The sequence below is a fragment of the Schistocerca piceifrons genome, chromosome 11 (genome assembly GCF_021461385.2).
Source record: "Schistocerca piceifrons isolate TAMUIC-IGC-003096 chromosome 11, iqSchPice1.1, whole genome shotgun sequence".
Lineage (NCBI taxonomy): Eukaryota > Metazoa > Arthropoda > Insecta > Orthoptera > Acrididae > Schistocerca > Schistocerca piceifrons.
Window position 1 is genome coordinate 38,933,006 of NC_060148.1, and position 13,962 is coordinate 38,946,967.

The 13,962-nt window shown below is 40.2% G+C and overlaps 1 protein-coding gene across 1 annotated transcript in view; it reads right to left on the reverse strand.

Annotated features, from left to right (window-relative positions):
- The window catches only part of LOC124720023, a 102,872-nt gene that overhangs the window by 39,488 nt on the left and 49,422 nt on the right, over positions 1 to 13,962 (reverse strand). Inside the window, exons 5-6 of the mRNA XM_047245273.1 lie at positions 8,007 to 8,063; positions 1,663 to 1,704 (exon numbers count right to left, since the gene is read on the reverse strand). Coding sequence (XP_047101229.1) covers positions 1,663 to 1,704; positions 8,007 to 8,063 — 99 coding nt within the window. The remainder of the gene's footprint in view (positions 1 to 1,662; positions 1,705 to 8,006; positions 8,064 to 13,962) is intronic.

Consider the following 13,962-nt stretch of genomic DNA (forward strand, 5'->3'; position numbering starts at 1 on the left):
CCCCACCAGGTTCAGGAACAGTCACATCTCTGAGGATGTTAACTGAAAATATTTATTTTAAGTACGTCAAAATAATATAAATTAATTTCAGTGATGTTTCCACTTTTTGTATATAATTCAGTACCTTACTTCAATTGATTATATCTCACCAATGTCACACATGAATAGGCAACAGCAATAGGATCAGCTGTAGAGTAATGTGAATTATCTCCTTATTTTCAAAAATTCATATCTTTGTTCACAGTCAGATATCAATGTTGAATTTTTTACAGTACATTTCTATCATATAGGTGCACAAACTTTGCAAAAATCATTTTTGTGTTCAGTCCCACCTGAGATAACTAACCCCAAACAAAAAATAAAAACTTTCAAATTTCAAAAATTCATAAAAATTAAGGAAAGACTTGCAAGTGTTCTTGCTCTATATGAGGCTAGTAGTGTATGATATCTAACTATATGGGAAGGGGGGAACAAACTCTCATACATCACAACTTGTTTTCTATTTTTGGCTCGATATGTTCATCATTTAAAAACTTGTCAATAAACTACATAACTGCAGCAAGATCTGCACCAATGAGAAGCAGCACTACTATGGAGGTAAAATTCAGGTCATTCACATTATAATCACTTCCACAAGATCCATTGCTAGTAAAACACAGCAGTTTTCATACCAATCTTTAGGTTCTCTTGCACATCCTGTGAGGTATGCAGGAGGATTTCTGTTAAGTTTCAAAGATAGGAGATGACGTAGAGGTGGAAGTGGAGCTGTGAAGGCAGACTGTGAGTCGTGCCTGGATAGTTCAGTCGGTAGAGCACTTTCTCACGAAAGACAAAGGCAGGTTCGAGACCGGGTTTAGCACACTGTTCTTATTCTTTCTTAAACATTCACCAAATTCTGCAACTGTGGGCAATTTATTTACAACAGCGAACTAACTAACTTTAACTGGAAGGACTTCCAATACCACATCACTTGAAATGGACTTAATAGTGAAAGACAGAGTTGTTACTTCTAAATTGAGTGTGTATGACTGCTGCTTTAGAATGAACTCAAACAATAGTGAAAATTACCTATGAAACTCTTCTTATGCCAAATCTCCTCCTCCAAAGAGTATAGAATTTTGCCATGGAAATTTGACAGCTACCGTATTTATTCGTGCCACATGGTCATATAATGTGATCTACAGATTAAGCCCCCCATATACTAATTAACTTGTCAGATACTTAAATTCTGATAGCAAGTATTCAACACGTAATACCAAGTCGCTTCCTAGTGTCTTATTCTGACAACTAATTTGAAATCGACAATTTACAGGGTATGAACAACTTCTAGAATTTCAGTATTTCTCAGTGAATTGTTCCACGTACAGCCTCACTTCTACACTCCATAATGAGTATTTCACCAATTCCAATTCCATTTGTAGGCCTTCCTGGGAACCAAGTTACAACTTTGAGGGGAGTTTGTGAGCTGACCAGATTAATAATCTCTATGACGTAATGTGACAGCTAATTGGTTTAACACATTTTTACTATTCTTAGGAAGGGCACAGCCCAGTACTTCAAAATGTCTCGCTTATGTTATTGTACACTGCTCAACACGTTGTCTCCACTCCTATCATTATCGTAAGTATCAACACAAAGCACATTAGCTATTATACACCTTACCTCTCCCGAAATGCCGAACGGATCGATGTAATCGTCACAGTCCTGCAACAAACAACACACATATATTGGAAAACATGTAACACACATTAATTGCAGAACACCTAAGAGTCATATATAAAAAATGTTGGAATCACAAAGGCACCTGGCCGAAAGGAACAGATATTCAACCACAATCCAAACACAATATTAATCAAGGCATTAATAACAGTCCTCTGAAGTGGAAATAAAGCACACATACACTATCTCATCTAGAGTGCCTGGACACCTATTGGTGGACTTCAATATGTGTCGTGCACAACCTTCAGCTTTACGGCGGCTGGAACTCTGTGGGATACACTCTCAGTGAGATGTCTGAATGTCTGTGAAGGTACGACAGCCCACTATCCCCCAAGAGCCAAAACAGGGGTCCCAAGCAAAGTCGACATTCTAACTTGTCCCGAGGATGTCTCATTGGGTTCTGGTTGGACCTCAGGACTGGTCAGACCATTTCAGGAATGTTATCTGTCAAAAAACTACTGCCACACAGATGATGCTGTACGACAGGGTGCACTGTCATTCTGATAAATCAACAATAGTCTCTGAACTGCTGCTCTAATGTAATCAATACACAATGCTGCAAAATCTGGTGGGTGGTGGGTTTTGGGGAAGGAGACCAGACAGCGACGTCATCGGTCTCATCGGATTAGGGAAGGACGGGGAAGGAAGTCGGCCATGCCCTTTGAAAGGAACCATCCCGGCATTTGCCTGGAGCGATTTAGGGAAATCACGGAAAACCTAAATCAGGATGGCCGGACGCGGGATTGAACCGTCGTCCTCCCGAATGCGAGTCCAGTGTCTAACCACTGTGCCACCTCGCTCGGTTGCTGCGAAATCTGTTCATACCCTTTGGCATTTAGTATTTTCTGAAGTACAATAAGTGGAGCACACTGGAACCATGACAAACAACTCCATACCCTATTACAGGTAACACTCTCTCTACTTTGCCAAACCCAAACTCTGATATTGGGGCATTTAAACCATTAGACAAACTTCTCCTTATTCATAATTTTAAACAAAGATTGTATACACCTTAGTGTGCTCTTTTCTTCACTGCCGTCAGTTTTAAGAGGAAAGAGAAATGTTGTATTTACAGTTTATCGACTTTGATTAGAATACTACTATACAGTGCGCCATATGAATCATCCAAAACTTTGCAACTCTACCCATTCACAGCTTAAAACTGTGAGCCACACTGTCATTGAAGCTACAAGCCTTGCAGGTCCACCAGCTGGAAATGTCTCTCCTGTCCCATTACATTAATGATCCAACCAATTTAGCCACGAAAATAATCAATTTTTGGCAATATAATGTAGTTGTATAGATAAAAAAAGCTATTCAACAAGCAGCAGCAGGAAAACACACAAGTGACACACACATACCAGCACCTCCAAAAATTGCATACATAGTACTTTTTTTTTTTTTTTTAATACAGGTGAGTTCTCTTGGCACTACCACTTGGTGAATACAGACACTCTATCTATCCATTTACAGTAAACCAATTTATTGATTTATTTAAAGTGACTTCATTTCCCTATCAAGATTTCATTTACAGTAATGATAAACAAGGCCCACACACACACACACACACACACACACACACACACAGAGAGAGAGAGAGAGAGAGAGAGAGAGAGAGAGAGAGAGAGAGAGAGAGAGAGAGAGAGAGAGACCGGGGGTGGGGTGGATTGGGGGGGGGGGGGGGATGATCAGAATCAGTATACAATTCGCATACCTGTTTAGTAATAGCAAAGTATTGCTGGGTTTGCTAGTTATTAACATATTCCACAACACCATCCACAAAAACAAAACACAACCGGCCTCTTCCTTCGGTTAGATTTTCCCACATACATTGATTTCTCCAAATTTGATGCAGTACCTCATCAGTTATTTGATCGGATCTCTAAATCTTCAGCTGTCTTCTGTCGTAACACATTTCAAAATTACTTGAACAATGATAATTACAACCAAAAACTGTATTGTAGCCTAACACTGTTTATTAAATATTGGCTAACAGTACAACTGCTGGTTTAGTTAACATTATTCAAATATTTTGTGTACAATTGCCGTCCCACTGTCACAATGGATTACCAGAGAGATTTCAAAAGTTTCTCGTCTTTTCATACCTTAATTGCTTACTGCACACATTTCATTTTCATTAAAGACTACACTCTGCACAACAGTTTCTGAAAGGCTTCATAATGTTTAAATTTTTATTAAATTTTCACTAATTCCTAATTTTCCAAAGTACTTTTCTTCCTACTGCCAGCCTGCATTTTTATCTCCCCTACTTCAGACATGGCCAGTGATCTTGCTGCCCAAGTAACAGAACTCATTTACTGCATTTAGTCAGATTTCTTATTCTAATACCTATCAGTACCACCTGTTTTGTGTACAGATAGTCAAGTGTCGGGACTTGGGTGCCCAGGAAATCTGGTCAAATAAAGAAAATGTATTTCAATATACAGGATACATGGGACACACACAGGCCAGTCTAAGACGTTGAAGAAACTAAAGGAAGTCTGTGACACGAGAGATGGCACTTCGTGTTAAGTTCTGTTGTTGGCTGGTCATGGGGCAGAGTGCCAGAGGCTCTGCTTCCCAAGAAAGATGCCTGTTCTATTCTAGGTCTGAATCACTAGAAAGACAAGCGACAGAATTATGTTCTCCAGAACCTTCCAGAATCCACACTCGCTGCCGGCTAAACCGATTGCGGGAATTTGATAGCGAGTTCAGCATAAGACTGAAGGTGTCCTGCCAGGAGCTTTTACTAGACAGAACTGCCTCAGTTCTGAAAGCCAGGCAGCTTTAGTCATGTAGGCACATGCTGAAGTGACTCTGGGAGAAAACCTGCAAACACTTGACCAAGGCCTCTGAATTTTTAAGCCCATTCCTTAAAATTTCCTTGACTAGCTGCCACCCTGTACATTTCTTCACATCTGCTACACTACTGCAAAGATTATCAGCCAAGTTTGTTATGTCAGTGACCACGATTGTTTAATGGCTATACAGTTTCCAGCTGACTATTCACTATCAACAGCCCATAATCATTTCTCAGCCCAGAGCTGTGTGCGATAATTCATTCATCGTAAGAATAAACCTGCTGTACACATTGCACTATGTATTATTCTGCATTTGCTGGAACCTCATTGGATTTCCGTTTCAAGTGGGACTGCAGCCAAACTGTCCCGAGAACTGTCAAGCGTGATGATAAGGGTACATTTTGTGCTGTGCGTTAAGCGCACATCAACTTAGCAATGATACGGGACAAGAACTTTACCGGCGCATTTAACTTGGACAGCACTGCCCGGTCAGCTGGTACAGCTAGCCTGGTGTGGCGTCGCCAGCTGCAGTTCACACGTAAAAACAGAGGAGCAATACAGCTTCGAATGTCATTTAATTTTTAAGCAGAATGAAATAATACATTGCAAATCTCCACAATATGCTCCTTAGGCGACTAGATGAAAACACAACACGTAATCGTCTTTAGCTAATGTACTACTGTAATTCAAAATAAGAATGATGAAAATTCTTGACTTAACCACAGGGTAATTTTTCTGCATAAGCTGTGTGTAATGTATGCGAGTACTAAAGTTTTTCACCATATAGTTAAATATTGAAGCCACCAAAGCTATTACTTACAGTCAGTCATCTGGTAATCTCTTAGCTCCTTCCTTATCCGAATCCGAGGAATACATTTCAGTTCTGGAAGTGTCGTTTATAACAAGCCTATCGAAAACAGAATCCACAAAGACAACCAGGCCTTCACTTCTTTTATGACGAGCCGTTCTATATCGTTCAAGTGGTCTGCAGTGACGTGTGAAAAAGCTACATGCATTAGTTCCAGTACGTTTGGCAGCTTAACAGTCTTGTTGCCTCTTGGGCCAAATCCCGCAGCTTGGCTCCAGATCAGTTCTCTTGGGTTCATATGGTAATGGTACAGTAGCAAAAAACATTTGTACGGTGTGCTCGATGCTGTGAAAATGATTGTTTTTCATGTTTCTACGATACTTATCTACCTCTGTGGTATAAAACAATGAACACAGTCCAAATAACGAGGATTTGGTTTTCAGTTTTGCCTTAAAAATAAATTGTGATGTTTTATTAATTTAAACAACTTACGAACAGTCTATCATATAACATCGATAATTATGAACTTGTATTTGAAATTGAAACAGGAATAATTAAAAACAAGAAGATGCATTATTCATAAAAAACAACGAGTTTTATAACTACGGGATGCAGGTATTTCAAATTGAACGAGGCATGCGGTGGGGGGGGATTATACTGGGGAGATTTAAATCAAAGGACGTATAACCACATTTGGTTCACATTCCATTACGCTACTGACTGTGCTACAGGTTCAACGTACGTTCGTGTATAGACTGCATTGTTTACAACGCTGGGAAAACTTAAAAGCCAAATATCTCCGTAAATTTATGAAAAACATTAAGAACAGCCTGTTTCTTGGCACTTTTTTTACCATGTGTGTGTCACTAATGAACAGAAAGCAGCCTCAGCCATTTTCATACTGGGCATTAACAGCACCACAATCAGAGCAAAACGATGTAGCTAAAGCAGGTTCAAAAAAAACGTTGATGGCTGTTAACACATTTGAATATCTTAGAAGTTTCATTTAACATAACTTAGTAATAAGATAACTCATACATAAGTAGGACCTACTTCCAAGAGCGTAACAACACCAGTGCACGTGTGCTACCGCTTCTGACCAATCAATCATTGCGTTTGTGTTTGTTTACATCAGGTTTATTCTTACAATGAACGGATTATAGGATCAATGTTTCTGCAAGTCTCCTATTGGAAGACCTTTCTGTCCTTTATCGACCACCACAGGAACACACACACACACCCAGCGACTGGCATCGAGCGACAGAGCTGTGGAAATTGTGAGCTGACACAGAGAAACTGTGGGAACACAAGACACCACGAGGTAGACGTAGTCCAGCCAGTAAACGGACTGCTGACACAGACCTTTAGGCTAGCTCAACACCAAAAATGCAGGAATGGAGTCCACTGAACTGAGATAGATTTCTGTACATGTTGTCTGCAACATACTGACTCTTAGATACATTGTGTAAAGCATTTGTTGGCTTCATACATGTGTGAGACAGCCACGCACCTGCTGCATTACTCCGTTACAGTTCTGTTGCCTTCCTGTAGCTTGAATAAACTGCAGGCAGGATTACAGTTAGCAAAACGAGTACACGTCCTTAACACAAGCCTCGCACAAATCTCGCAGTAACCCTTCAGACTACCTGTCGTCTATCTGAAGTTCGCTAACTTCACAGGACGTATATTTTCTGACTGGTACAAGCTCAGTTTGTGTCTGCCGATCAATCTGAAAACTCCACCCACAAACTCCTTCTGGGATACACTCGGCCGTGTCAAGAGATTCTCGACCGTACTGCAGCAACTGCCAAACGGTTGCACTTCTACCTATACCTGGGTCAAACCTCTTGCCTCTGGGATAACGATACCGGGCCATTTTACGGGAACTGTAATGGCACACGGTCAATACTTCCACATACAGACAGCAAGCTGCAGGGGACTTCAAAGCCTCTCTCCCGAGGCCAGACGGAGCTGACAGCCTCCTGCCCACCTGACAGAGGCCAGACGTGGCTCACGCCTGCTCGCCATAGGGTACACCCAGCTTACGTACTGCCTACATTGCAATTGGACAGAATCTCGAGCCCCGGATGCTACTGACGTCTCTGCCTTCGAAGCCTGACAAGTGGCCTATGATCCTGCCCCTTCCTAAACTGAGTGTTTCTCACCCAGTCCTTTCCTCACCAACTCTGCAGACAACTATTTGACGTCTTCTCTTTTCAGTCCACTTAATTTTTCAGCAGCCTTCTATAAATATTATCTCAAATGCCTCAATTCTCTTCTTTTCCAGTTTTCCCACAGCCTAGAATTCACTTCTGTACAATGCTGTGCTCCAAATGTACATTTTGAGAAACGTCATCCTCAAACTGAGGCCTTTCTTTGATACCAGTAAACCTCTGTAGGCTTCTTATGAACATATCAAGAGAAATTAACAAAAATGGGCTTGTAAATAACATATCAACTTACAAGAGAAACAGAAAGGCATCAAACCACAAAGCTGCATTCCCGTAAGTTACTTTAACATTGTATACAGACAGAAAAATTCCGGTATACAACAGCACAATGTACACCTCCTATGTATCAATAAATTGCTCATATACTCTATACTGGTGCTACAATGTAGAAACTAATAGTTTCCCATTGCAGAAGATACCCAACAAATGTGGCCACCATGTACTTACAATTTCTTCTTTGATGATAACTGGCAGCTCCTGATCATGACCCACTTGTTCACATGACTGAAAACAAACACAAACACTTAAGTTTCCAATGATACACAACGCCAGTAATAGAGCTACTGCTACTGCTGCTGCTACTACTACTACTACTACTACTACTACAACTACAACACGTGCTGTCTGCAAGCCACCACACAGCATGTGAGAGTGGTCAAAAAGTCCATGGGATCATTTTTTCATCCATTGCTATTTCATTTGCAAATTAGTGAAATTACAGTACATCTTCATCTAAGCTCCAATTTCTCTGACAAGCAGAAGTCCTCACATGAGGGATCGACTTTTTGAAACCACCTATACAGTAGTGTAGGTCAGGGTTGCAGGTATCACACCCTGCAGCCATTCACGTTAGCAGGCTGTCTTTTGCGAGTAATCGATGAAAAACTCTTAGCGCCTTCAAAATAATTGTAATTTTGAGAGTGGTGGTGTAGGGTAGTGGTTAAGATACGTACCTGATGCACTGGAAGCTGTGTGTTTAATCTCATCACACGGTTAGAGGATTTTATTTTTAAATCCTTATCAAAATGACTGACAAATTTTAGTCAGTTAATTGGTTTAAATGCATTGTTTTGATTTCTAATCCTTCCCAACATCATTTTAATCATTGCATAAACACTCTTATTTGCTCTCATTTTTCATCCTAACTTTTTTCATTGTGGATCTTTGTACGTGTGATTATAATTATTTTTGTATATTAATTTCAATTTCATTTCTTCCACTTTATTATTTTACATTTTCATCCATGTTCCTTATTTTTATTCCTCAATTTCCATAAATTTCAATTTATCCATAAGCCTTTCTTTCATTCAAATCCTTATCTGCACCATTTTATTCACAGTGCAACAGGAAAATGTGTGTTTGTACAAAGATTGCCATAAGAAATGAACATATTTTAACATATACATTTTTGACACCACTGCTCAGCCAATAGAAATAGATTGTTTTGTCTTTTGTTTTTTAATGACAGAGCAGCATTTTCAAACATTTAAGTATTATGATAGATAAATAAAGATAATTAAAAACACATGCATGAAGATGCCAAATGACAAAAAAATTATATGAAGAAAAAAAATTAGATCAACTAAAGTTCAAATGATGACTAAAGTTCAAATGATGATTAAAGTTAGGTGCAAATGGTTAGAAATTACATTTTAACCAATTAATTTAAGAAAAGTTAAGACCAAAGTCATTTTCATAGGATTTCAAAATCAACAATTTTAAATCACTGAACGAGATTCGAACCCACAACTTCTACGCATCAGGAAAGTATTTTAACCACTATGCTATGCTATGGCTCTGAGTATCACACTATTCTGAAGTATGTACACCGTTGTTGTTGTTGTGGTCTTCAGTCTCGAGACTGGTTTGATGCAGCTCTCCATGCTACTCTATCCTGTGCAAGCTTTTTCATCTCCCAGTACCTACTGCAACCTACATCCTTCTGAATCTGCTTAGTGTATTCATCTCTTGGTCTCCCTCTACGATTTTTACCCTCCACACTGCCCTCCAATACTAAATTGGTGATCCCTTGATGCCTCAGAACATGTCCTACCAACCGATCCCTTCTTCTGGTCAAGTTGTGCCACAAACTTCTCTTCTCCCCAATCCTATTCAATACTTCCTCATTAGTTATGTGATCTACCCATCTAATCTTCAGCATTCTTCTGTAGCACCACATTTCGAAAGCTTCTATTCTCTTCTTGTCCAAACTATTTATCGTCCATGTTTCACTTCCATACATGGCTACACTCCATACAAATACTTTCAGAAATGACTTCCTGACACTTAAATCAATACCAGATGTAAACAAATTTCTCTTCTTCAGAAACGCTTTCCTTGCCATTGCCAGCCTACATTTTATATCCTCTCTACTTCGACCATCATCAGTTATTTTGCTCCCCAAATAGCAAAACTCCTTTACTACTTTAAGTGCCTCATTTCCTAATTTAATTCCCTCAGCATCACCCGACTTAATTAGACTACATTCCATTATCCTCGTTTTGCTTTTGTTGATGTTCATCTTATATCCTCCTTTCAAGACACTGTCCATTCCATTCAACTGCTCTTCCAAGTCCTTTGCTGTCTCTGACAGAATTACAATGTCATCGGCGAACCTCAAAGTTTTTATTTCTTCTCCATGAATTTTAATACCTACTCCGAATTTTTCTTTTGTTTCCTTTACTGCTTGCTCAATATACAGATTGAACAACATCGGGGAGAGGCTACAACCTTGTCTCACTCCCTTCCCAACCGCTGCTTCCCTTTCATGTCCCTCAACTCTTATAATTGCCATCTGGTTTCTGTACAAATTGTAAATAGCCTTTCGCTCCCTGTATTTTACCCCTGCCACCTTTAGAATTTGAAAGAGAGTATTCCAGTCAACATTGTCAAAAGCTTTCTCTAAGTCTACAAATGCTAGAAACGTAGGTTTGCCTTTCCTTAATCTTTCTTCTAAGATAAGTCGTAAGGTCAGTATTGCCTCACGTGTTCCAGTGTTCCTACGGAATCCAAACTGATCTTCCCCGAGGTTGGCTTCTACCAGTTTTTCCATTCGTCTGTAAAGAATTCGTGTTAGTATTTTGCAGCTGTGACTTATTAAACTGATAGTTCGGTAATTTTCCCATCTGTCAACACCTGCTTTCTTTGGGATTGGAATTATTATATTCTTCTTGAAGTCTGAGGATATTTCGCCTGTTTCATACATCTTGCTCACCAGATGGTAGAGTTTTGTCAGGACTGGCTCTCCCAAGACCGTCAGTAGTTCCAATGGAATGTTGTCTACTCCGGGGGCCTTGTTTCGACTCAGGTCTTTCAGTGCTCTGTCAAACTCTTCACGCAGTATCATATCTCCCATTTCATCTTCATCTACATCCTCTTCCATTTCCATAACATTGTCCTCAAGTACATCGCCCTTGTATAGACCCTCTATATACTCCTTCCACCTTTCTGATTTCCCTTCATTGCTTAGAACTGGGTTTCCATCTGAGCTCTTGATATTCATACAAGTCGTTCTCTTATCTCCAAATGTCTCTTTAATTTTCCTGTAGGCAGTATCTATCTTACCCCTACTGAGATAGGCCTCTACATCCTTACATTTGTCCTCTAGCCATCCCTGCGTAGCCATTTTGCACTTCCTGTCGATCTCATTTTTGAGACGTTTGTATTCCTTTCTGCCTGCTTCATTTACTGCATTTTTATATTTTCTCCTTTCATCAATTAAATTCAATATTTCTTCTGTTACCCAAGGATTTCTACTAGCCCTCGTCTTTTTACCTACTTGATCCTCTGCTGCCTTCGCTACTTCATCCCTCAAAGCTACCCATTCTTCTTCTACTGTATTTCTTTCCCCCATTCCTGTCAATTGTCCCCTTATGCTCTCCCTGAAACTCTGTACAACCTCTGGTTCTTTCAGTTTATCCAGGTCCCATCTCCTTAAATTCCCACCTTTTTGCAGTTTCTTCAGTTTTAATCTACAGGTCATAACCAATAGATTGTGGTCAGAGTCCACATCTGCCCCTGGAAATGTCTTACAATTTAAAACCTGGTTCCTAAATCTCTGTCTTACCATTATATAATCTATCTGATACCTTTTAGTATCTCCAGGGTTCTTCCATGTATACAACCTTCTTTCATGATTCTTAAACCAAGTGTTAGTTATGATTATGTTGTGCTCTGTGCAAAATTCTACCAGGCGGCTTCCTCTTTCATTTCTTAGCCCCAATCCATATTCACCTACTATGTTTCCTTCTCTCCCTTTTCCTACACTCGAATTCCAGTCACCCATGATTATTAAATTTTCGTCTCCCTTCACAATCTGAATAATTTCTTTTATTTCCTCATACATTTCTTCAATTTCTTCGTCATCTGCAGAGCCAGTTGGCATATAAACTTGTACTACTGTAGTAGGTGTGGGCTTCGTATCTATCTTGGCCAATATAATGCGTTCACTATGCTGTTTGTAGTAGCTCACCCGCATTCCTATTTTCCTATTCATTATTAAACCTACTCCTGCATTACCCCTATTTGATTTTGTGTTTATAACCCTGTAGTCACCTGACCAGAAGTCTTGTTCCTCCTGCCACCGAACTTCACCACTAATTCCCACTATATCTAACTTCAACCTATCCATTTCCCTTTTTAAATTTTCTAACCTACCTGCCCAATTAAGGGATCTGACATTCCACGCTCCGATCCGTAGAACGCCAGTTTTCTTTCTCCTGATAACGACATCCTCTTGAGTAGTCCCCGCCCGGAGATCTGAATGGGGGACTATTTTACCTCCAGAATATTTTACCCAAGAGGACACCGTCATCATTTAACCATACAGTAAAGCTGCATGCCCTCGGGAAAAATTACGGCTGTAGTTTCCCCTTGCTTTCAGCTGTTTGCAGTACCAGCACAGCAAGGCCGTTTTGGTTAGTGTTACAAGGCCAGATCAGTCAATCATACAGACTGTTGCCCCTGCTACTACTGAAAAGGCTGCTGCCCCTCTTCAGGAACCACACGTTTGTCTGGCCTCTCAACAGATACCCCTCCATTGTGGTTGCACCTATGGTACAGCTATCTGTATCGCTGAGGCACGCAAGCCTCCCCACCAATGGCAAGGTCCATGGTTCCTATATTGTCAATTATTCGCATACGAGGGACCACTCGGGTGAATGGCCGCAGGTACAACAGCTGGGACCCTACCCTACACCACGATCAAAAAGTCAGTCCCACTCCTGGACACCTCACCTAATGAATGTATCAATCCAGGCACATTCATAAGGGAGCAATATGTTCACTGAATTTGTTTAGGGCTCGCACTATTTGAAGAGTATGCCCCTATAATGCCTTGTATCTTTTGTAAGAACTCTTGCTTTTGCAAGCTGTTATCGCGGCCCCCCCCCCCCCCCCCCCCGCCCACACACAATGTGTGTGTTTTCTGTAATGTATTTCACACAGTACACTGTTATGCAATGAAACCCAGCAAGTGCCTCATAAAGTGATGAACAATACTCAGTAGCAAGCCTCATGCCAATTCTTTCATTGAATATCTATGTGTGATATCTGTTATGATTGCCATGATTGAGTAGAGAGAGTCTGACAATAAATACATAAAGAAAGATGCACTGTTGCTAGTAACAATGCAACTGGACCTTAGGACTATCGACAGCCTGAACTACCGTGCAAAGACAAGTTTCTGGTAGAATGTTGTCCTCCTTTGCCCATGAAGAAAAGGAAAAAAACTAAGTTTTCCGCAGTGGCAGTGTTCTATACATGTTTCTTGGTGTTCAGACTCTCTCTTGACAGAGTCATCTCTTTATGAAGATGACTATTTCGAGGCTATAAAATAACCAGGTTAGGGATATAACATTCTTTAGTTTTACTTCTTTACAACTTCGAAATATATCCCTCTGTGATCCATACATCACTTTATGTACATTTTCCACTGCTCAAAGCAGTGTTTGAAGTTATCTTCTGAAAGCACGTGAATAGTCTCCATCACTTTTTCTTTCACAGCTTCCTCTGTCTCAAATCTCACCCTTTTCAGTGCAGATTTCATTTCTGGGGACAGAAGAAAGTCACTCTGAGCAAGATCTGGCAATCAGAGTTAATGTTGCAGAACAGGGATCCCACACTTAATGCAAAAACGATTTGACAACTCAAGCAGTATGGCAGAATCCACAACTTGTTTTTCCAAACTCAGGTTGTTTCCTTCCTACTCACTCACAGGGTATAATACTCATAGTTTTCAGTTCAAGCTTCAGACACTCGACGTGCACAACCCCACGAATGTAGAAAAACAAAACCGTCAGTTCTTTGAGTTACGATTTTCACATTCGAGCCTTCTTCAGGTTTAGTGAACCGGGCATTGTCTAGTGCATTGATTGGCACTATAGTAACTGTAAGTTAAAAATCA